This window comes from Capsella rubella, unplaced genomic scaffold, assembly GCF_000375325.1.
Source record: "Capsella rubella cultivar Monte Gargano unplaced genomic scaffold, Caprub1_0 scaffold_7, whole genome shotgun sequence".
NCBI classification, from domain to species: Eukaryota; Viridiplantae; Streptophyta; class Magnoliopsida; order Brassicales; family Brassicaceae; genus Capsella; species Capsella rubella.
The window spans coordinates 10,512,221-10,537,018 of NW_006238917.1; the positions used below are offsets into that span (position 1 = coordinate 10,512,221).

Sequence of the window (24,798 nt, forward strand, 5' to 3'; positions counted from 1 at the left end):
AATTGTGTATATATCCATCCAGATCTAGGCTATACAGCGTACGTGCTAAGGATTCCAGTTCTTTAAGACCAGTTATGAGCAAATATATTAGCCGCAGCTGGATTCTTCTCGGCCCATTGAAGCAAATCCGTCTGAAGTTATGTTTTAGTAAACAAAGAAAACCAAAGTTGAAACCAAACCGTACTACATGCATTGCCTTTACTTGGTGAAGCTTCACCGTATCCACCGTTTCACGGATTTTCCTATCAGTTTGGAGTTGTTTTCTTGTAGTTGTAGTGAACAACCAACATCATACATGTCACAAGTACGATGAACCATGCTTGTGTATCAACCAACAAATTTAATTACATTTTATTCAGAAGCAAAAACACAAAATAAAGTAACTCCAAAGACAATATTACTTATCCTGGAAACTCCTCAGCTCATTACACTTCTTTTCCTACCTTGTCTCCCTAAACCTTTTTAACTTTTACCAAACGGTCAAATATTTAGGACCCGGTTTAGGTGATTGCCATCGGTTTACTAAAATTAACCCATTCGATATTTTTACTAATAACTAAAAAGCTTACGGATGAGTAAAATTCCAGTTACGTGGTGCACTAACATAATCACAACTAATTTTCAGTTTAAACTTCTTTTTTTACATCATTAAACATTTTTAATTATTACATCAAGTCAAAAATTAAAAAAAAAAGCTAAAATAAATCCCGATAATTACTGGTAGTGAGATATGCCCGATCTTCCACGCCACAGTAGTGGAAATGTGCCAGCTATAGAAAGAGAGGACAAAACAGTAAATAGTCATTCATCATTACAAATAATTTCACTGTCAGTTTTTTTTTTTTTTTTTTTTTTAATCTCTTCTCTTCCCAAAAAAAGAATCTACCACAATTACTACTACTAATACCAGTAAAAAGTTAAAAACAAACCACACCGTCCCACTACAGAGGGATTTTAAACTGTAATTTTTCTTTATCTATACACCACGTAATAATATATGACGTGGCAGCACTGCGTCTAGTCAGCAGTTTTATTCTTTGGCCTCATCAGCTTCATCACTCTCTCTCTGCGCGGTGCGCCTATAAAACCAACCAATCTTATTACTTTCCTAAAACCAGAAGAACAAAAAAAAAACACTCTTTTTATTTCAACAAAAGCTTAATCAATCGCCGGTAACATGAATATTCCGGTGACTTTTCCCTCTGTTACCGTTTTTAGTAACTCTGTTTCCGACTATCGCCGTCATGTTTTCCGTGAAAATCGTCGGCGTTAAGTAAACTTTGAGTCGTCTTCTTAGATTTTTTTGTTCTTTCTCTCTTTCTTCTTCGTTTTTGTTATGATAATGATGATCCACTGACTTAAGAAGATCGTATAGTTTATATCTTCTACTAATACTTTACTATCCTCAGAGCTTTTAGTAAGATTTCGATTTTTTCTTTTTGGAGTTTTGTTTTCTGGAGGAGATCTCAAATCTGGAGAAACTTTGAATTTTCCGATGAAGATTCAGCCGATAAACAACGATTTTCCGGCGAACAGAGACTTACCACGAGCTGAATCATCATCATCAAGCAAACCAGTGCTAAAGTCTCGTCTCAAGCGTCTCTTAGATCGACCATTCACGAGAAGCTCAAACTCAGAAAAATCACTAATCGATGGAACAGAGTTCGAGCAGAGCTTAGCGAAGATGGTTCAAAGCTACATGGAAGAAAACAACGATAAGCAAACTAAAACTGGACGTAATAATCATCGTTGTAATTGCTTCAACGGGAACAACGATAGCTCCGATGACGAATTCGATTTCTTCGATGGCTTTGTTGATTCGTTTAACGACGCTTATGACCATTACAAGGTGTATATAAAACTCAAAAACTCTATTTTTTTCATAATCTCTGCAACAATCTAATTGAGTTGGTTTATTATATATATACAGAGCTTGATTCCATGCGCGAGCGTCGTTGAAAAGAATCTGTTAAACGAAGCGATGAAGATTACAGAGAAGAGCAAATCAGTTAAACGTAAAGATGAATTGAGAAAGATCGTTGTTGATGAACTCTCATCTCTTGGTTACGATTCTTCCATTTGTAAATCGAAATGGGATAAAGATAAATCTCGCTCTATACCGGCCGGTACAATCTCTTAACCGGTTTTTTCTTCTCCTTCTACCTTTGAATTTCCCAATCTGATTGAGTTTTTTGTTTTACAGGTGAGTATGAGTTCATAGATGTGATTGTGAACGGAGAAAGGTTCTTAATCGACGTTGATTTTAGATCGGAGTTCGAAATCGCACGGCAGACGATTGGTTACAAGGCGCTGCTTCAGTCTCTACCGTTGATATTCGTCGGGAAATCTGATCGGATCCGTCAGATCGTGTCGATGGTTTCCGAAGCGGCGAAACAGAGCTTGAAGAAGAAAGGTATGCATTTCCCGCCATGGAGAAAAGCTGATTACATGAGAGCTAAATGGCTCTCTTCCTACACTCGAATCTCCTCCGTCGGCGAGGATCCGTCGCCGGTTAACTCTGACGCCACCGCCGTGGCTGAACCGGAGCTGCTGGTTTTCGAGGAGAAACTCTTGTCGCCGCCGCCGTTGAAATCTTCTTCTTCTTTGATTATTACTTCTGTTGGTAGAGATGATGATGATGACGTGGCAGTACTGGTGAAGAGAGAGGCAAAAGGTGTCACGGGATTAGCTTTACTGTTCAAAGAAAAGCCTTAGAAAAAAAAAAGATAAATTTTTTGAATTTTCTTATTTTCGAATTAAACATAAAAGTTCTTAAAGAAAGTAGAAAAATATAACAGTAGAAGATTTTTTTTTTTTTTTGAAACCCAAATTTCAAGGGGGTTATAATTACTTTTACTAGTTTTGGTATGTTAAACAGTAAAAGTAACAGAGACGCGTTAATTACTTATTACCCGGAAACGAGTATTAACTTGGTAAAAGTTTTGTAGCAATTAATGGTTTTTTTTGGTTATTATTACTTTCTTGAAATTTGTTTTACTTTTTAATTGAAATTTTGTACTGTGCAACGCTGTTTAAAAATATGTTGGCGCAAAAGGAACAGAAGAGTTATGACAACTTTTAACTTTCTCATGAATTCATAAAATCACTGTAAATAAGCAAAATTTACCACAACGTATTTATGGAAAGTCAGTAAAAATAAAGTTAAAGTGGTAAGTAATCAGATTTAATTTTTAATTATTTATTTTCTGATGACGGCAGCATTGGATAAGAAAGAAACAGTGTTTCTGTGGCATCTCATCTTGGAGTGTAAGAGCTGTTCACTTGAACAGCGTTATATTCTCTTTTATATTTACTTTTCTTTTATAAAAAGAGATTTTTATTTTCTTTTCTGTAAAAACGTATTAAATTAGTTTCTTATGTCAGTGAAATAAATATTGTGGTGGATTTGGCTACATATACATAAATAGAGTAATTATAACGTAGACCGTAGATCCAAAACTTGAATTTATATTATTATTAAAAAAGAATTAAATCCATAACTACAATAGAAAATAGTGGTTTGGTTTGTTCGATAAAGACAATAATGCAACGTTTTGTTTTAGACTTTTGAAATGGAAAGATGAAGTTTTTATTTTTTCTTGAATAAAAAATCAAAAAAACTTGTGATTGCTTTATTTTTTAGTCGAAGTCGAGAGACCAACTTTTTTATATGGACCTAACTTTGTTTCCCGTAAAGATGTGTTACGATTTTTAAAACGGTTAAAAAAAACCAAACCAAGTAATGTAATGGCATCATAATCATTTGTTGTGGGAGCATTTGTAATCCATTATTCTTTCTTGTTGTCATATATATTACACGTTACACAACTATAGCTATTATAAACTTTTAGGAATACAACATTAAGATGTGGATACAAATATACAATAGAATGATGTGTATTTGGTTACGTAGCTTGGTGATATTTACATTAAGATGTTACTTAGAGACTCTTAAACCATTTTTACATCATTTATACTCGTTCCATTGTCTGTTTGCGTTATATCACATCTGAGTTTTTCATTTTTGCATTGTAACTTGTGAGACTCGTCAGACGAATGTAAAGATATACGCACAACTTGTGACTTTGTGAGTGATCAGTGTATTAGTGACAGTAGCGTTGTTATTTTATTGGACCTCCTTTGGCTCTTTTCACACATGCAATGTTTTGAAAATAAGATTGTAACAGATCTTTAATTAGTATACACAACACAATGGAGATATTATATAGTATATATTAATCGTTATACATTAGGAGATTGCTTACCATAATGTTGAAATATACTACTATCTATCTACTCTTTCGTCATCTCACATATTCTCCGATCAGTTTACCTAACCATTGATAGATCTCAAGTTTCTTTACAATCGACAATATTTTCTAAAAATAAACCAAAAATTATATAAATATAATTAGAGTAATTAGAAACTAGGGTTACTATATATATTTTAGAGTTTTCAATATATTTTGATATTTAAAACGTATATATAAATATTTACAGCAAGACAGAGATGGGATTACGTAAAGAGAGTGTTAATGTGTTGGGGACCAACCTGCAACACGAAGAACCTAAATGGCTAAATATTATCAATGGGTAAAGAGAGACCTATCTATCTACATTGACATGCCTAAAGTCTTACTAACATTACTAACATTAGACCCTAAAAACAACAATTCAGAATATACACAAAAGAGTCTAAGATAATGTGATTAGTTGTGTGTGGCGCATCGATCGTCATGGGCTTATGATCTGTTATTCACATGCCTCTCAATTTTTTTAAATCTAAATCCACAAAAAAGAAAAATAAGGTTAACAAATCAGCAGTTTATGAAATATGTGTAATGAAATAATGAATACTATTTTCTTTATGATGAATTTTTGTGAAAACCTATAACACACACATATAAAGAAGTCATCTCTATCAAACCTTGTAATTTTTTTTATTGGCAGTATTAAATCATTTAAGATATAATTTATAGATGGGTTTGCGTATACAAATCGATTTCAATAAATAAAACCTAGATTACATAATATATGAGAATGGAGAAATAATGAATCTCTATTTATAGATGACATAAAACAAATACAGAAAGAGATTTATATGCGTTGAGAGATCAGACCCCCGAATATTTGGTGACCTATGTGGTCCAAATATTTTTTTAATACTTCTTTTTAGTAATTTAATTACTACCTCTTTGTTCTTGTAAAGGTAATCAAAATAAACTAGTACTTTTATTGTGATTTCGAATCAGAATGATAGAACCAAGAAAGTAAAAAAACAAAATAGTGAGATTTATAGGCCAATACAAGACTTGTGTGTTTAGTTTACTTTCTTGGTTCAAAATAATAATACTTATAGTTATATCTTCAGAAATATGGTTTATGATTTTATATATTAAAACTTAGCAAGATATTATATCAAAAATGTTATAAAGACTACTGGTAACTATTCAAGGTATATTAAAAAAAAAAAATCTCCAACATTCCAAGCACATTTGTCAATGGGAAATACTACTTCATGTACAGACTTTTTAATTAAGTAAATGTTATCTACATTAATTTGTTTGTTTTTTCTGATTATTATACTCCTGTATTATTTTTGGAGTTTGCCTAAGTTGCTTCTACATGTAAAACTAAGTGTGATAAATCATATAAGTGTTTATAAAAACAGTTGACAATATCCGGATAACAAAAAAGTTAGCTCGATAACAATATTTTATATTGTTTGTTAAAAAATCAACTAATAACAATATTATTAAAATTCATTTCAACAGCCTCATCTATTCCAGCATTAGTAACATCTTCATCTTATACTTGAATAAAAACTAAAGAGCTAACTAATTTGTTAATGGAAATCAAACGCAGTTATATGATAAGTTTAACTATACATTGGTAAAATAAAAAAGCCTGAACTGGACAAATAATGCAACTTGTAAATATAGAGACGATGAATATTTTTAATGCATATAATTCCATATCAGAACGTAGGTTGTCAAAATAAGGTTAAACATATCTGATAAATGTGAGTTTATTCACGATAACTTATATAATATCACTGTAAGTTAAAAATGGATTGACACATATTTAGCATAATTATATGTCATCTAATTAATATTTTGTTGGCATGATTACAACGCTAAATCATCAACATGAACAATATTGTCATTTCAAAATCCATCATGTGTGAGAACTAATTAACAAATAATGAATACCTTACTTTTCGTTTTTGATTTTTCAATGTATATAAGTTTAACTCACCTTTTTTCAATTCAACATGTCAAAATTTTCATTCAATTCAAAAATTCTCTTTGCAAAAAGATTGAAAAGTAAACTATTTTATGCATTTTCAAGAAAATGAATCATCAAAATCTACACCATGACATTAACATATGACTTAAGATCGATAGATTGCTTTTACATTGTTGTTTATAAAATTTATTTAGATCATAATTTTTTTAGAATTATTGACCAGTAAATTTAAAATAGGAAATATTTTAGTTAATTATTATTAAGTTTAAGTAAGGTTATTTTGTAGTTTACGTATTTTTGAAAAAAAACAAAAAAGATAAAGAGAAAATAAAAAGAATATTTTTCACAAATGTAAGAAAATAGTATCTTCCAGATATCAAAATTTTCCAAAACATACTTTTAAAAGTTCTTACGGACTCCAAATTTATCCGTTAACTAGATTTTATGTACACCATGGAGGAAACTTTTATTTATTTACTTTTAAATTTTTATTTATTTCTGATTTTACTGATTTTGTTGAAGTTTATTTAATAAATATTAAGATTGCATATAGTAAACTGAACGAAATTAGTTTATTCGGCGTATTTTATAATGGTGTTGTTAAAAATAGTAAAATAAGGATTTAAATTCGTGTTTAAGTATATGATGACTGATATTTTAATTTGTAGTAATATTTATTCGAACCCCTCTCATCATACAACCTGTCATGCAATATAAGCCATCTATGTTATTTTAAACTTTTAATATATTTAAATACTCGTAATTTATAGATTTTAAGTAAGATATATCAATTATAATATTTTAAACTTCTTGGTGACCAAAAAAAAAAAATTAAAACTTCTTAAAAGTTTAAAGTTTACTATATGCATTAAGATTAAAAAGTTTAAAAAACCAAAGTAATCATATATAAATTTTAAATTTGGATGCTTATTATGTGAAGCTTCATGCTCATTCAAATTTAGATTCATTTTGATGTTATATATAATATTACTCTAAATCATTATCTAAATATTTTAGCCAATGTGGGACATTGAACATACACTTTTATATTAATAAGTAAATATATGTCTGTTTTAAAAAACTTGAATCACAATATATGCAGAAAATATATTTTATTAATTTCATGTATTATGTGATGATTCATAAAAAAAATAACTAAAACCAAACAAAACTGTAAAGAGAACCAAATTTTAATTTTGAACAAAAATTTCCTGAATTATTTTTATATTATAATTTTCAATTAAATAGAATCAATAGTTAAATATATTAGTTAATATTTTAGGTAACAAATTACTAGTTTTAACAATAAATTAAATGACATAGTAGCAATAAATGTCCACTATAGTAATTTTTGGCAAAAAGTGTTGCAAAAATACTATAGTAGATGATAAACCCAAAAGCAAGTTCTTAAAAGTTGTGGTTGTGAGTCCCAAATTTATATAAAATGAATTAAACTTAATCAATTTATGTACAAGTTTTCCTCTTCCACTTTGTGGGTTGGTTATTGATGTCATCACTACAACCGAATGATATCCTATTTTAAAGATTTTAGTTCAATTAGACTTATTTGTTGTGGTATTGAAATGGAATGTACTCCTTTCATGTGATATTCTAGATGGTGTTGAACTCAGTTGGCAAATTTTTAAATTGAGATTGTTTTTCGTCATTTTTTAAATTAAGATTTATATTTTCTTATTAGCAAATTTTCATAAGATATTGTGAAAATAGAAGTTTATTATATAAATATGAATTTTATGAATTTTGAAGAAAATTATTTTCAAAAATTAACTTTTTTAATAATTAACTTTAATATCATTTTTTATTTATTCTCTTGAAATTCCGAGGCCATCAATGTTTAATAATATAAAAGGGTAATGTGACGTTAAACAGTATCAGTGTATTACACAACTTTCACTAAACATACCTTTTATTCAAAAATTCTTTTCAGACTGAGACTGTTATGAATATCTTATTTCAGTAATTCAATTAGAAAATATTTATCAATAGATGTGTATATAAGTTACCCCGATAAATAACCAAGGTTCTTGAACAAAACAAATGCCACCTCTTCTTCATTATTGCTTTTCTTAATACATTCCACTTTTTGATCTTACAGGAATCAACAACATAACATAACCTTATTACCAAGTTGCTACGTAGAGCAATTTACTATTACAGATAACATCAAACTTCCTGTTAAGCCCTTCCCGTCTCATCAACTCAAGAGATGTTCTTCTTACGGGCAAGCTCTCGTGCCATCTCTCTTAGCTCATCGGGTGAAGGAGGTCGAGGTGCCTCTTCAGGATAGACAACATATGAACGCTGCACAACAACAAATAGCCAAATATGGAGAGTTAGAGTATGCCTTCATCGCGCTGCAAACTCACCCATTGCAGACTTCTTTGGTAAAGACCCGGAAAGAACCAGACTACTAGCATAATTCAGAACGAATTCAAAGGACTTGTGATGTAGAACCATTGAACATTAAAGGGTAACAAATCAGATCATGAATGCTTTAAAGATCCAATCAGTGATTCATAACAGTCAAGTACAACAACACTCGTTGTAGGAATACCATTTCCTAACTATTCAGCTAAACCCCACAGGTGATGATACTCACAAACTAGCCAAATTGGGACAAATGAAGACTGTTTATTGTATGGAGTCACTAGTCAGTCCCGGGAAACTCCCAAACTACCATCGAAACTTCGAATGAAGCAAATGAAAACTACGATGAAAGAATCACCGACAATTCGAGACAATGATTGAACCATATCTCGAATGTCTCAGTGTTACAGTGATCTAAGCAACCATGCTTTAACCAAGTTTAGAGATACCATTCCCAAATATTCAGCTTAACCCATCAATCTATGTTCATACAACAACATAACAAAGCTAATTTTATAAATCAAGCATCAAAATCCCTAACTGAAAGCATCACAGCCTAATACACAAAGCAAATGAAACATGTTTCTGAGATCCTATCAACAACTCTGTTTCCTACAGTGAATCAAATCTATGCCAATTAGAGAACACAAGCATCAGTTCCAAAAAATTCGAAGTCAGTGATGATCATTTCGTGAATTAGGAAATGAGAGAGAGAGAGAGAGATGATTACATTGCCCATGAATTTCTTGATATTGGTACTGTTGTTGGCGAATGTATACATAAGAACGATCGGAACTGCGACGTAGACACCGAACTTTACGATCTCTAGAACCCCTTTCGATGTTCCTGCAGACGACATTTTTCCCGATAGAGCGCGAGAGAGAGATCAATTTCGAACAACAATGCCCAGAGAGATCCAATAATGAGCTTTTAGGGTTTATCAATCGATCGATCGAGAAATTGGGAATCGTAGCGATGAACCGACTTAAAATTAATGGTTAGCGATAGAATTGGGTCAATTTGGATATTTCTTAAAAATTGGAGTCGTGAAAACGAAAATTATACGAGCCTCTTTAAGGCCCAACAAAAGTGTTCTGGTCACTGATTGATCTTAAACTTATTATGTGTGAGGTTTTTTGAAACTTTTTTAACGCTAAACTAGAAAAATTTACAACAAATCACTACTACTTTTGTTCAGCAATGTTGTTAACAGATACAAGTTTCATCATCTTCTTCTTGACAACTTTCTCGAACTCTACTCCCGACAGTGACAAAACCTGGTTCAACAGCAGTCTCACTCCGCTTCTCTTCACCAGCTCGTATCTCGGCTTGATCCTCTCTTGTAAACTGTACCCGAAAAACTGTGGGAACTTCACGAGCTCCGAGTTTGGATAATCCATTGTCTGAAAGTAATCCCATTTCGGCATCAGGTTCTCTTTCAAGCTGAAAGTATACAAAGCTCCATATCTTGATATCATGATCCCTATTTCATCTAAACCATAACCGTTTTCGAGGAAGAACTCTGTCACAGGCTTCAAGTTCGACTCTATGCTTAATCCAAACGTTTGGGGACATCGATGAAGGAGAACCGCGATATCGACATTTAGCGATCTAAAGTACTCCATTGTTGGACGGAGCTTGTCTTCGACACTGTAACTCATGATGTTAGGACATCGGGTTAGGATTTTCCCGATCTGTTCTTCTGTGAGACCGGTTTGAGTTAAGAAGTCGACAGTTGAAGTCAGTTTCTGGCGGCTATAAGTGAGGATTGCTGGGAAACGGGAAATGATCTTTGCCCATTGAGTCTTATCAATGCCAAGTGTCTCCAGGAAGGCCATTGTTGGTTTCAGGTTGTCCGTTAGGCTGATTCCGCAGATCTGTGGGCGTTTGCAGAGGATTGTGGGGATATCTGATTTAGGAATTCCAAGGTCCAGAAGGAATTCTACAACTGGTTTGATTTTTCCGTCAAGGCTGTAATAAGGAAAAGCAGCGAACTTGCGAGTGATCGTTTTGATCTGCTCCAGGTTTAAACCAAGGTCAAGAAGGTAAAGGGTCTGAGGTCGCAATGCACCTTCTGGATCAAGTTCGCTGACACGAGACACTGCTCTGAGTTTCCGAGTGTCTGCAGCAGAATCTGTGTCACCACGAGGTGGTAGGATCGGAACTGGAGCCGTAGAAACTGGTCTAGGTTCAGCTGGTGGATCTGGGAAGCTCACAACAAGCTCAGCGAGAAGATTACCATGTTCTTCATGAAGTTGTTCGAGATAAGGAACGAGAGAATCTCGAATCTCAAGTGTAGTAAGCTCTCTTCCTGTTAAATAATCAAATAATCAAGCTTTTAAAGTTCGTGGTAAAGCTCTTTTCATTCAATATAATTTCAAAAGAAGAAAGATCGAACCTACGAGGTATCGTGCTTTATGAATAGAGTGAAGCTTGGAGACTAAATGGTCAATAAATTGATCAGATTTGTTGATTAACCGAGAAGAGATGCTGTTGCTAAGACCTTGCTTCTTGAAGAATAGAGTTAAAACAGCTTTAGCTTCTTCTTTCTCTGCTGCAATCAGATTTGGAGGTACAGGTCTTGGACTAAACTCTACTCTATTCTTTAAACGAACCCCTATGAAACAACACCATTGTTATTAAAAGTTTTGGAAACAGAAGGTAGATTTCACTTTGATTCACTCACCATTTGTTTCTTGTCTAAAAGAGAGTCTTCCCGTGAACCAAAGCTGTGCCCTGCAAAATTAATTACAGATTAAGAAGAGAATTCATAAAAAAAAATGAAATGTATCAAACAACACTCAGAAGTCAGAACTAACCTCGTGATGGGTTGATCTCTTCTAGCTACAAGGAAAATCTCTGACGGCCCAATTTGACTTAGACTTTGCATACTTGTTCCTTGCTCTAATGGTGCTGGTGAAACCAAAGAAGCAAAAACACAAACTTTTCAATACCTGTTGAGCATCGAAGGTGGAGCAATTGAATCAAATTAACGCTTAGGAATCAAGAATCAACATAATTTGAAAGCTATGAAACAGTACTAAATTGCAAATTCTTAATGCTAGGGATTTGATTCGAACCAGATTATGGTGAAAATTAGCAAGATGAAAGGGAAACTAATTTGTGGCAGAGAGAGGAACCAAAATCAAATTAAAGACTCACCTCGATGCGAATCGTGGATGGTGTTTCAGATTTTCCCGAGAAAATTAGAATCGATTGAAGAGGAATCAACTTGAACCCCTCAGCAAGAGCTTCTTGCTTCGTCTTCTTCACTGAGAAATGAGAAACTGAGATTTTGAAACGACGTGATTGGAGGAGACGAGGGTAAAACTAATAACTTCCAATTGGTTCGTGGAGATTTCGTTTATTTTGAAAGGCCCATTGGGCCTTGTTAAGTCACATCATATACAGTAGTAAATATCTCCTACTGAAGCTTGATCTAGTAAGACTCTCGATGCTTATTTATTTGCGAATTTGAACCATGGTTAAGCTCTGATATTTCTCTACTGAACCAAAAATTCTACTTGAACCGGTACTGGTTAAAGATTAGACTCTGGTTTATCAACTAAGAGTCTATACATAATCTAAAACTGAGGAGTTATCAAGATTTCATTGGTTTTTGCTAAAACTGATCAAACATACATTGGGAATGAAACTATAGTTTTCTTAAATAATGAAGACAGCCATTTGTAACAACTTAAAGAAAACCCATATTTGGATATGCTAGATTTAATAAGTGATTCGGCTACAATGTAAAGAAGATACATCTTGCTGATGTAAAGTGCCATAATCCTTCAGAGGCACAAGCTTACAATGCATCAAAATATATATGGCAAATTGGCAACTCAAAAAAAGAGATAGAACTGGGAATTAGAGCGTTTCTTACATTTTTCAACAGCCTGACTTGGCCATGCAGACTGCAGACCTGTAATGTCATCTTCCAGGTTAGAGTGCATCGGATCAATCCTCAGCTGGATTTCTTCTGAACCTGCAGCACTTCTCTGCAGTCACAGATACCAAAATAAATAGTTAACGTATATGCAGAATTTACCAAAACCATGACCCATAAATCCGAAGTTTTCTCTATCTATCCATAAGAGCCTAGAAAGAAAGAAATCAAAATCAATGCCAAAACGAGAAACTGGCAATAGAACTATACCTGGATCTGTACAGAGCGGCGCCACTGTAAAGGGACATCCACACCTCCTCTATGAGTATTTGACGCCATCTATGCGAAATCTAAGAGGTAAATTTTCCTAAAATGGAGATGGTATTGGTATTTTCTTGCGGCTGCAACTACATAAGATATGGTTCTTAGAAACTTATGTAATCAGAAAGTGAGGCTTAACTTGCTAAAAATCTTATATTTACTTAACTGGAAATTTCAAAACCGTATTCACCATGACGTGTATGTTCTCAATTCCCAGAATTTTTCATAAACAATCTCGAATACATGGGTTTGTAACAGTGATCAAAACTGGAGTGAAAACTTCACCAAAGAACAGTAGCAGCTAAACACAAACAAGCCTATGAATTCCAAAATTGATGAGATTTACCAGGAAAAATGGTGACGTTAGGCAAAGAGATGAAGAGAGAAGCGAGCAGTGGATAGAAAAAAACAACTTCTTGATACCACCGACAGTGAAGCAATTGAATCAGATTAACGCATGGAATCAAGAATCCACTTGAATCAACATAGTTCCAGACATGATACAGTCCTCACTTCAGATTTTGGTGCTGCATTCTTTTAAATTAGAATCTAAAGAAAGACACGTTTGCTTAGAAGGCACACTAAGTTGATGGAGATTCACAGTAACCTTCTCCTGATGACATGAGAACAGATTTGCTAGCTTCTTCTTCAAATCTGGTGCAAGTGCAGGATTTGCAAGGAATATATCCAGCGACCGAATAACTCCTTTTCGCTCAATTTCTCTGAATACTGATGTCACACCTCTTACAATTATATCCCGACGGGCTATGTCATAAGTTTCCACAATATGAAGTAAGAATTCAAGTAAGGAGTGAGTGATGTGTGGATACTGCGGTATCGACCATACCATCAAGAGAGCAGCAGGTTCAACATTCATAATATTATCGATACTTTCGTTAAAGAAGAGCCAATCGTAAAACAGAGCCAGCTTAACACTTCGTTCGATGTATTGATTTTGCCTACACAGTTCCAAAAGCCAACCTATAACAGCCCACCTTGGCATGATCTCTGATCTGATAATCTCGTTAGTTGGATGAATCCCACAGCAAATGAATCTCACTATATCAATCAAAAGCATTTCTTTCTCAGGACCCAAAAGAAACTTCTTCAAGAACCATATCTGATGCCGCTTATGGCTTCCCAATTTCACATTTCCAAGCAAAAACCTTAACTTTGTTTCCATCTCAGGAGTGATCCGGAGGACAAAGTACCTACTCGAAGTCCTCAACTTGTAAATGTCAGAGCAATGGTTTGAGACCAAATCGTTCCATATCTCTCTGAACTCAGAGACATGAGACAGATCTTGCAACAACCGGACAAGATCCCTACCAATCTTCAAACACAAATCCAGCTGCTCTCTAAACATTTTGACACAGAATCTAATCTCCAACCTCTTCACATAATCAAGCTTCACAACACCTAAAACCCTACAATGATCCGCTAATAAACGAAGAAAACAATACAGAACACTAGTCAACACCAAGGGCAAATCATCAAGCAAACAATCCCATTTCTCAAGAAACAAACCCACCAATTCAGAACAAAGCCAAACATTCTGATCACTATAATCCCCAGTTCCGATTCGTCTCAACAACAACGAAATCAAATCCTCAATCCCCACACTCGAAACATCAACCATCTCCTTCGTTACCCAAACAAGCTGAATCTTAGCGGAATCAACAAGGTTAACATACAATTCAACAACGATTCCAACAAGCAAACTAGTGAAAAGCGCATACCCATCAGTGACGAGGGCATGTAGATGCTTGATGTGGGTTTTACAGGAATCGGGTTCGCATAAAACTCCAAAGGCGATTGCTTTATTGAGCTCGAGATACTCTTGTGGGTCTGGGATTTCTAAGGAGAACGGTGGACGTAGTTTTGGGTCGAGAGACTCATACGCTTGACGCAGTGATAGCTCGAGCTGGTTCTCGACTTCGTGTGGAGAGACTCTGATCAGTCTCGACGCAGCAATGCGGTTTTCGTTCTCCATTCGAAGAGAATCGAGTCTAAAGGAGAGACTTGAGTGAAGAGACCATCATCGTTGTCTTCTAATCTGAGGGTTTTGATTTTAATTTTTACTTTTATATTGTTGGTTTGATTCTAATGTTGACTTTTGTCTGCACTTATAGATTCGAAACGACAAAAACGTATGTCGTTTCGCTTCGGTATTTCTCTTTTGCCATTTTTGTTTTTAGCAACATTTTTATAAAACATGTCATTTTTGCTTTTAGCAACATTTTCTTCATTTCTTCAATTCTTCAATTTTGCTTCTATAAAACATAGTTTTAAAGTTTTCCCCTTGTTTTTATCGAAATTATATTATTAAAACAGTCATTCATTAAAAAAATTAATGAAATATTAGAAAATTAGTTTTAGAAACGTATACATTTATGATATGAAGTCCTTTTTTGAGGTTTTGGTGAATTATGTACCGATCGATGTCAAACAGAAATTGTATGATTGAGTATAACACTAATCTATTCTAGTAAGAATCTAGTTGATTGAGTACCGATGAGTCTTGTGTATGTAAGACACTAGTCGAATGATGCAAGAGTTACAACATTATTCCACTTCTAGTAGTATACATTTGCTATTGTAAGTAGAATGCAAGAGTTATAACATTATTCCACTTCTGCTCTCTAGCTTTATTCTGTTGGAGATTGATGAATGATGAGTGATAGACGTGTCATGTGTATGGTAGAACGATCAAGAATTATATCTTTTACTATACTTAGAAATATACAACAAGTGTTTTTTTTTGGTAGTACACAAGTCAAACTGTTCTTTGTTCTTTGCTAGCTTTGGTGGTAGTTCGATTCTAGTGGCTCTAGTGCTGATTGAGTAAAGAAGAGTCATGTGTATGTGGATTAATTTAGAAATATTTGTACTATTCTAAAAATATACAAAGTTGGTTTAATTTATAGTGGCACACAAGTTTAAGACTCAAAATCCAACTAGAATTTGGTCTTGATTAGCTTTTGTAATCTGCGTCTAGTGGTTATACGCGTATACAATGTGGAAGATTTGAGATATCTTGCGACACACGTTGAAGATTGCATTCATACGCAAAACTTTATCACTTCCATATTAAATTTTCAATTTGTTTAAAACGTTGGTGATTTGTGTGATACTAATTATGAAAATTTATGAAAGTGTAATAATTTCGTGTAAAATAGTAACCTCTTTGATTATCAGCCGTTAAGACTTTATAGTATCAAAACAAAACAATATCTTCATGTCTTGGCTTTGTTTTTGGTTTGTTATAATTGTCATGGTAAATGGTAGTGTGCATGCTTTTTCTTAATTTCTATATGTTCTTTGTTGTATCCATAACGTAACGTTCTGGATTTTTCCATAATATCTACATGTTCTTGTTCATGCTTTTTCTTGATTTCAAGTTCTTGTTTATTTTTAGTTACGACGTTGTTACTTTTTTTTAGATGAAAAATATAAAGTGAAAACTTTGCCAAAGAAAAGTTTTAGAATACCAACAATTTTATTAATTAGTTTTAAGCGTAATGCACTTAGACTTTAAAATATAGTGCGATCAAGGAAATATGCTTCCCTAAGTGGACAGTGTTTAATTAATTAGAGAGATCTATAACACAACATCAACAAGATTATTTATTTAACTATAGATTAGATAATAATTTGATGCTCTTGCTGTGCAATATGTTACTTTGTATAACTCTTTCTTTCTACTGAATCTTGAAATTCAACTCGCGCCAGTTCCAATCACCATGGTAGTTCCTGTGCCCTTCATTGAAGATGACTTTGTTATTGCGTTTCACCGCCAATGTTGTCTTACTTGTTGTTCCAAATCGTTGAATCCCAAGCTGAATCGAAAACGCAAAAAGAAAGAGATTAGGTGTTATTTACATATAAGATGGTTAGGATAAGAAACGTGTAGATCAAAATCTTTCTTACTTCTTCAGAAGGATGTGCATCCATAGTTTCTAGATTCACAGCGTCTCTTCCTCCTTCAGTATTCTCAGAAATCTCCCTAAGTGGTGGTACTTCATCGTTTCCCAAATCATTAATCATCACACGAAAAAAGGTTCTAAGGCGTGTATCCTGCATTAATACCATATTAACAAAAACAGAGGTTCTGATTTTAGAAAATACAAAAATGGACTTAGATCATTACAAGACATGATTAGTTGTTCTTTAATAACTTACCCTAGGAAATGCATTGGAATCGAGACCACCGTAAGGAGAGACTGAGTGCACACCAAACGGAACGGTTTCTATTATGACAGTCGGCTCAGATCCCACAGGTTTCCTGATATGAACCATTGCATTGGAGATCAGGTCTGCGACAATAAGACTATAGGACCATCCATCGCTCTCATCATCTAGTTCTTCATGTCTATCTACTTCACGCTGTTTCACATGGTTGGCAAAGTCATGTGGACTCATATTGCTCTGCAATAAGATATCCAATATATGTTTGAATCATAAAGAAAAGCAAAATATGCAAAAAAAAGAAGAAAAAAATCAAGAAAACGAAAGAAACCTTCAAGAATTCAAAAGGGTACAACTCGGATCCTTCGTCTGGATCAACGCGGTCTAGCAATATCGATGTATTCACGAGAAAAGCGATTCGGCCTCGTTTGGAAATAGCAAACCACGTTCCGTCGTTGTCTTCGCACCGACCACTCAAAATCTGGCCATTCCAAGACGCCCTATGCATGGCCCTGTCACACCATGCATTAACAAAAATCAGGTCATCATCAACATTATTCTTGAAACGATCGAATGAGAGAATTTTTAAAAACTTACCTGTTTGCCCAATTGTCTCTGTTCATTACAAGCGTGAGTTTGTAATCTCCTTCCTCTATCTAGTTGAATGCTACGACACCCATGTTTCTTTTTCTTTTTGTTGACTCTTTTAGCTTATATGAATCTATCTATCTCTTTCTCTTGATCTCTGTGTTGTTGTTTTGTATTTGATGTGATGAGTTGTGATCACCGAATCTGTTTTTATAGCCGAGAGAGATGATGATGGATGATCTCTCTATGCTCTACTTTGTCATTTACCACTTCTTTCTCTTTTTTCTAACGTTACCAACCCCACACGCTTGAGTTCTTGATTTATCCATATATGGATATAGCTTTTGCTGTTTTCTGTCATAGTCCATCATACTCTCTCATCCGTGTATGTGTGGTGTAGAAGCACAATGTGCTATAGTAAGTAAAATGGAAGATGCAGAGTTTCAACGTTTCCAAAAATCATTCCTCTTTTGCTCTCTAGCTTTTTTGTTCATGGAGGTTGTGTGATGGACGAGTCATGTGTATGGTGGGAAAGATCAAGACTTATTAATATTTCTTACTATACTAGGAATATCCAATGAACTGGTTTCTCGTAACACAAGTTAAAGAAGTCAAATGATCCAAAACCCCATATACTCGATTACACGGTGACGTTTATATTTGGATTTTTATTTTCCGGTAAAGTTAAAGCTATTTGTGTTTCTATCTTCTTTTAAAGTGTTTTCTTTATGATTCTCCTCCGGTTCTTCTCATTTTTTTGTTTGTAGAAATTTTAAGTGAAAAATGCTCAAATGAGAAAAGGTTCTCATTTTTTTTATATCTTGTAAAGCCTACTGTGGATCTTTGGTTTAGAGTTGTTTAATTTTTATGATTTTCCTCCCTTCTCACTTTTTATTTCTGTAAATGCTTGATGAAACTTCAAGTTTATATGAAAAAGCTTACATTTTTTTAAAAAATTAATAATATAATTATACTTATAAATAGATTAATTAAATATTAGAAATAATATTAGGTAAATAAATAATGGAAGTATGGTATTTGAAAAACACATTATTTCAATAAGCTTACTATATAACATTATTTCAGATCTCTAGTGCGTTGTTCGCCGAGATTCTAGCTATTGAAGGAGAAGAAGATGTCCAAGATCAGCAAGATCTCAAATCCTAAAGCTAAAACCAAGTAAAATCCAATCTTTGTCGACATGGAAAAAGTGGGTTAAGAAAAGAAATAGCCCAGATTTTAAGGTTGTGTATTTGTTTCAAACTTCTGTTTAATGTCATGTTAATTATTTATTTGTTACCTTTTAATAATGTGATTTTTTGATGAAATGTGTAATTAATAAATAGGAGAATTGAGGTACCTCATCGGCGCAAGGGAAAGAATCCAGTTTTGGAAAATGGTCTGGGTTTGGATCGAAAGTATGCCGTGGAAGCAACCCTAGTGCGGATTATGAAAAAGAAGAATATACTCAAAGATGAAGATCTGGTTCGGGAACGCTGCTCCCAGTTGTCTCTATTCAAGCCGGATGACAACTTTATAAAACGTAGTATATGCGATCTAATCAGCCAAGAATTTATGAGGAGGGATGAACAAGATGAGCACATGTGGAAAATTAATAATCGCTATAAGTTAATACATTTTTGGTCCCAAGTTCGGTCTTTGTAATTTTAGGCACATCTAAATAAAATAATAAAATAATGTTTTTTTGAAAATCATTTGTTAATATATGGTCCCAATAATTAACAATATAAATTAATAGTATAAATTATTGAAAATATAAATTTATTAATATATATATATATACACACATATATATGTGAATACTTTAGTGAAATATGACTATTTTATTGTTATATATTCTTAAATTTACATTTCATGTATCAAACTTTTCTAGTATCAAATTGTTGAGCCAATATAATAAATTTACAACAATCACTTATAAAATAACACTATAAAAATTTGGACCAATATAATAAATTAATAAATTTTTATAATTTATTTACAAATTCTCTTTAAATATTATAATCTTATTAATTTATCAAATCTCTACTATAATTTTTATTTCAATTTGTATATTTTTGTACACGTAGATTCCACATCAGCATGAATTTCTGCACACGTGGAGTCCACGTCAGCGTGACTCCTGCACAAGAAGATTCCATATCAGCATTAGTTAAATGTTTATCACGTTTTTATATGATTAGACACAAAAACTTAACTTTAGGTTTGAAATTCAATTATTTAAAAATACATGTTTGTTGTAACACATGCGATAATTCAACGTATGAATTCAACATAGTACAATTGTTCATGCATGAAAAAACCTATTTTGCTTAATTACACAAGTGTGGCTCTCGTGATTTCAGAACACTTTATTTTGGTACCTGACTATACCATATGTTCGATTCATATATCAAATATATCAACTTATACTTTAACTAAATCTCTATATTACAAAAAGAGAAGTACAAAAGCTATATGGATCGGGTCATAATCGAAAAATAACCCGAATTACAATAATGGATACATAAATTTTGAATTAAAATTCGGGTATAAATATTATCCATTAAATATTAAATTCCGAGAGCATTAATAATTTAATATTAAATATCATTATTTTTAAAAACTCAGTTACTACATATTCCCCTTATTTAGGAAACTATAATAATGATACATGCATATATTTTATCAAACATTGTTTCATATAAAAATATAATCTACTAAAATTAGTTATTAATTTTTTTACTAATAACTTCCACTGTTGAAAATAATTTTTAATTATTTAACTATTATATATATAAAATCCACTCATTTTTCCATAAAAATCATCCAAAAAAAAATTCTCTTTTCTCCAATAACCCCATATTTATGAAGATTTTGAATGACTCTTTACAAATCAATAACTAATAACACCAAACTTTAAAAGAGTTTTGTAAAATCTTGATCGAATAACAATAGATTCTACTTAATATCTAAAGTCATTAAAACTCTATATAACTCACAAACCAATAACACCCTCTTAGAGTCTTAACAATGATTTTGGAGTCTCCATCTGACTCCATTTTTGGCTGAATAATTTATAGTTTAAATGGTAATAATCAAATCATAATGAATTTTTTTCTAAAAAATAGTAAATTAATAATTAAGCATTGAAAAAATAAAGTAATAGACTGGGTCGTTATGCTATTAAATCCATACTCAAATTATTGCTTTGATGAAGAACTGAATTGTTTAACAAAGACAATAATATATAGGGTTTAGCAGCAATGACGCTCTGAATATTATTATCAGTACAAGAAACCAAAAGACCAAACCAAAGGAGTCGATCGGATCGGAAAGACGAGTTAATTATATCGTTATGTCTCATTTTGATGTTAGTATCGATAAAATGTTAAATAATAACTAAACTGTGACTCTTCAATGGTGATGGAGCATACCATCACTATGAAGGCAACATTCCCACGACCATGTACGTATAGCTTTCATAATTAAATAAGAGAATCTAAGTCCAACCATCGATTTTAATTAATATGATAGTAATGTTATTAACCTTTGTTTTATATATGTGAAGGAATAATTGTTTGATTGTGTATCGTCAAGTCTCACTAATACTCTATTATAAGACGTATGATGAATCTAATTGTCTTTAGTATATAAAGAAATAATTGTGTGTTTGTGACATCTTAAAAAACATATAGTCAATTCTCATTAATATTCCATGAAGGCATATGATTATATATTACGTCCCACCAATTAAATGAATAGCCCAACTTCTGGGTGACCATCTCCAGATGTCCAAATGTCTATGAACAGCTTCGCCTAACTTGTCTTATGAAATTATAATCACAAATTATTTGGTTATTATATTGACAAATCATATGTTATAACGTATGAGCTGAACGTACCATTTTCATTGGTGCCCTTACCTTCTCCACCTACATGATTTGAGATAGGACAACACACACCATACGATACAACCACAATTGCATTGATAGGGAACAAAGATTTTAAAATGGTCCTTTATCTCTCAAGTAATCATATGCTCCGCCTAATTCATTATAAAGTGTTTCTGGTCCAATATTATAAAACATGTATCAGATTTTAAATTTTGATGGTTTATATAACGACCACACTTTTAAAAAATTACAAAACTTTGATAAGATATATATTACTAAAGACATAAATATAAATTTTACGATTTAGACTATTTCGCAATTTCGCCGAATAAATTTCACATTCATCAATTCTTTTACATAAGTACTCACTAATATCTTTTTTTTTGATACACTATTTTACCTTGGTTGAGTGAATCTTCTGCATCCAATTGCATTAGAATGAATTTAGCCAACGTGACTCACCCTCACTCATAAAAGCATATATATGACACAAAACAAAATTACTATTTCCACTATCAATATAATACAATTTCTTAGATATTTTTGACTAACATCATAAGATTCCATATAACTTCTATATCATATGAGAAAACTTTTCCCATGTTGAAATAGTTCTTTTAAATATGGACTTATATTAGTGCGTTGTAGTTAGGACGAATATGCCAAAGTCTCTTAGTGGGAGCAAATAAAAATCCAAAAAGCCACTCCCAAAAAAAAAAAAAAATTAATAATAAAAACGTCAATTTGCATGCCTTCTTCGTTGCCTTGCCTAGCGACTTTTAATTTTCCCGTTACATTGAGTCTTTTTAACATTCAAATGACATGGCGTAATGAGAGCCCTTTGATCCGACACTCTCGACAAGAAACCAAACAATCTTGACGGTAGGTGTTGTTATTTTCTTGAAACAGTTTCTGTCATGTTGGTGAGTTGGTGTGAGCCCTTGGAGGCTGCTCACGAGGAAGGAGCGTTGAGGGGAGAAAGAGCCTTCACCAAAATTTGATCAGTTTAGATTTGACTTTTTTGGAATCCTAAATGACTTAAGTAACCTTTGTACACAAGTTTAATAAGACTTAATCATTTGAGTGACTAAAAGCAGACAAAATTGATAACTATGTATGAAGTGTTTTTTAACATTTCAGGTAGAATTGGGGAAAGGTTGCAAGGAACTAACCCAGGTTCGATCCACCCTGAAAACAAAAATTATTGTTGTGTGGGAAGTCTGTCAGTTGGGCTTTGGCCCAATTGGTTTACCTGGTAGTCAGAAATGCAGGCGGCCTGACTACCCCCTGGCATTAGTCGGAAAGCATTCCAAACTCGGGATAAATAATGTGGTGGCCCTTTGGATTTCTATCGGGGCTAACCGGATCAGCCGATAGGGTTTATCAAAAAAAAAAAAAAAAAAAAACATTTCAGGTAGAAATTAACTTGACTGCGAAGTGCATGTACTAGATGATGAGTATCTTGAGGAGTTTATGTCCCACTGATGTGGACCATTTGATATTTTTTATATGTTATAAAGCATGCATGATTATAATAGTGGCAATGAGATATTTTTTCTCCTAAGTTTTGAATTATTATTCTTGGGTAATTGGGAATAATGCTTATAGTGTTATAAAGTTAACGTATATGATAAGGCACAAGTTACATCCTTTGTTTTGTTTGGGTCTCTAAATAACGTTTATCAGTGTATACCAAAGTTAAAAGAATCTGATAAAGATGGGAAGAAATATTACAGCTAGCTATGTACAAATGACTATGAGAACCATTGCTTTTTTTATATTCGGAATCAAACTTTTTGCAAATTCGTTTGCAGATTTCTTGAAACTTTGAGGAATCTAACAAATTTTGAAAGTCTTCTAAACGTTAAAACCAGCTTTTATTCTTACATATCTAGTTGTAATTTGTCCAAAACTCGATGAAATGATTGGTAAGAAGATCAGTATGAGTGTACAATTTGCTTATAAATTATAAGTTTCTTTTGTGTAGAGGACAAGAAGACAATCATTTTATCCAAAATAAAAGAAATTAAATCACATTTGGATATGCTTCAGAAACACAGTTCCTCAAACATCATCCCCAATAATCGACTACACAACACTCAAAGCCGTAACTAAAGAGAGTTGAAACTCTAAAGTTTACAACTAAATATAAGTTTTCGACTTTGAGCTAGTATTAGTTTGATGTTTAACTAATAATCTTTACCTATAGAACAATTTTAAGCAAAACTATGGTTTAAATTTTATGACATAATCTATTTTTGTAATTCTGTTTTTTCATAATTATTGTATTGTAGAAAGAACACAATTTTACATCTTATCAGACTACTATATAATTACATAAATTCGCAGTTTTATGAAAAATTTCTTCACGTGCGGATTAGCACATAAAATATATGCAAAGAACTACTCATCTTACATTAGTTTATATGTTCTATATAGTTCACTGTCGGCAACAACATTGATATATTATATACATGAAACAATAATGTAAGCAAACAAATTTGTATATATTATAACTATCTCACTAACTACAAAAGTATCCTTGAAATTTTTCATATTTACATGAAACACATCTTTAACATTTTCCATTATTCTTTTGTTTCTCACAAATAGTATAGTTTTGTTTTTCTTAGTAGCCATCCAAGAAAAATATAACATTTGTATTATTGAAAATAGTTGAAGTTGTTCTTTGTAGAAAAGTTTTGGCTGTGTTTTTAATCATACTTTTTTTAAAAAAGGGTGAAAACTATTAGCTCATCCTCACGTGTATTTTCACCAATATCTACACTATATACATAAATGACATTATATAGATATATATTACTGCCAGATACATAAATGTAAATAAAATTAAAACAAAAAGAGAAAGATATAGCTGTTATTAGCTTAAATAGATATCTATCTTTTTCTGAAATTAATTTACAAAATTTTCTTAAAATTAATACCAAAAAGATAATTTATCACCATTCACTCATTACAAGTTTACATCTGTCAAAAAAACCTAAAAACAGTATATAATATTTATTAATGATGTTACATAAAGATATAAAAAATATAAAACACCTCATATATCTTCTTAAATATTACTTGTCACCTCTTTTTATAATTTTTGTTTGAACGTTTCACATCAAAATAATACTATACTATACACAAATTATATTTAAATAGCCTTTTAAATCTTTTCTTTTTTTTCCCAAAAACTATAATTATTTATATTAAAACAAATTAAAAAAAAGTAGGAAAGGGTAGTTTCGGAAATAAGTAAAGTGAAAGTGATGT

The 24,798-nt window shown here is 32.5% G+C and overlaps 5 protein-coding genes across 11 annotated transcripts; 1 reads left to right on the top strand and 4 right to left on the bottom strand.

The window, feature by feature from the left end:
- The first annotated feature begins 1,129 nt into the window (after window positions 1–1,129).
- LOC17878204 lies at window positions 1,130–2,744 on the top strand. The gene is made up of 3 exons (XM_006283955.2): window positions 1,130–1,849; window positions 1,931–2,126; window positions 2,204–2,744. Exons 1-3 carry the CDS (start codon window positions 1,496–1,498, stop codon window positions 2,713–2,715), a joined length of 1,062 nt encoding a protein of 353 aa, XP_006284017.1. The 5' UTR covers window positions 1,130–1,495; the 3' UTR covers window positions 2,716–2,744.
- A 5,486-nt stretch (window positions 2,745–8,230) lies between these two features.
- Window positions 8,231–9,602, bottom strand: LOC17877910. The gene is made up of 2 exons (XM_006284813.2): window positions 9,368–9,602; window positions 8,231–8,571 (listed from the first exon to the last, which is right to left on the bottom strand). Exons 1-2 carry the CDS (start codon window positions 9,494–9,496, stop codon window positions 8,470–8,472), a joined length of 231 nt encoding a protein of 76 aa, XP_006284875.1. The 5' UTR covers window positions 9,497–9,602; the 3' UTR covers window positions 8,231–8,469.
- Window positions 9,603–9,732: 130 nt separating this feature from the next.
- Window positions 9,733–11,898, bottom strand: LOC17880180 (transcription termination factor MTERF5, chloroplastic). Of its 2 annotated transcripts, none has more exons than XM_023777963.1 (5): window positions 11,800–11,898; window positions 11,457–11,591; window positions 11,324–11,373; window positions 11,036–11,254; window positions 9,733–10,948 (listed from the first exon to the last, which is right to left on the bottom strand). In XM_023777963.1, exons 2-5 carry the CDS (start codon window positions 11,525–11,527, stop codon window positions 9,822–9,824), a joined length of 1,467 nt encoding a protein of 488 aa, XP_023633731.1. In that variant the 5' UTR covers window positions 11,528–11,591; window positions 11,800–11,898; the 3' UTR covers window positions 9,733–9,821. The 2 variants fall into 2 exon arrangements, with proteins under 2 accessions (XP_023633731.1, XP_006285600.1); XM_006285538.2 differs by having other exon boundaries at window positions 11,457–11,550; window positions 11,800–11,891.
- Window positions 11,899–12,334: 436 nt separating this feature from the next.
- LOC17880667 (integrator complex subunit 3) lies at window positions 12,335–14,892 on the bottom strand. 6 transcript variants are annotated; one of them, XM_023777961.1, is made up of 4 exons: window positions 13,194–14,892; window positions 12,797–12,933; window positions 12,524–12,638; window positions 12,335–12,429 (listed from the first exon to the last, which is right to left on the bottom strand). In XM_023777961.1, the coding sequence occupies exon 1, from the start codon at window positions 14,838–14,840 to the stop codon at window positions 13,362–13,364; it is 1,479 nt and encodes a 492-aa protein (XP_023633729.1). In that variant the 5' UTR covers window positions 14,841–14,892; the 3' UTR covers window positions 12,335–12,429; window positions 12,524–12,638; window positions 12,797–12,933; window positions 13,194–13,361. The 6 variants fall into 6 exon arrangements, with proteins under 6 accessions (XP_023633729.1, XP_023633730.1, XP_023633728.1 ...); XM_023777962.1 differs by having other exon boundaries at window positions 12,335–12,638; window positions 12,797–12,865; XM_023777960.1 differs by having other exon boundaries at window positions 12,335–12,638; window positions 12,797–12,927.
- A 1,533-nt stretch (window positions 14,893–16,425) lies between these two features.
- LOC17879041 lies at window positions 16,426–17,658 on the bottom strand. The gene is made up of 5 exons (XM_006285563.2): window positions 17,633–17,658; window positions 17,367–17,547; window positions 17,030–17,275; window positions 16,778–16,924; window positions 16,426–16,686 (listed from the first exon to the last, which is right to left on the bottom strand). The coding sequence occupies exons 1-5, from the start codon at window positions 17,656–17,658 to the stop codon at window positions 16,549–16,551; spliced, it is 738 nt and encodes a 245-aa protein (XP_006285625.2). The 3' UTR covers window positions 16,426–16,548.
- Window positions 17,659–24,798: the final 7,140 nt, after the last annotated feature.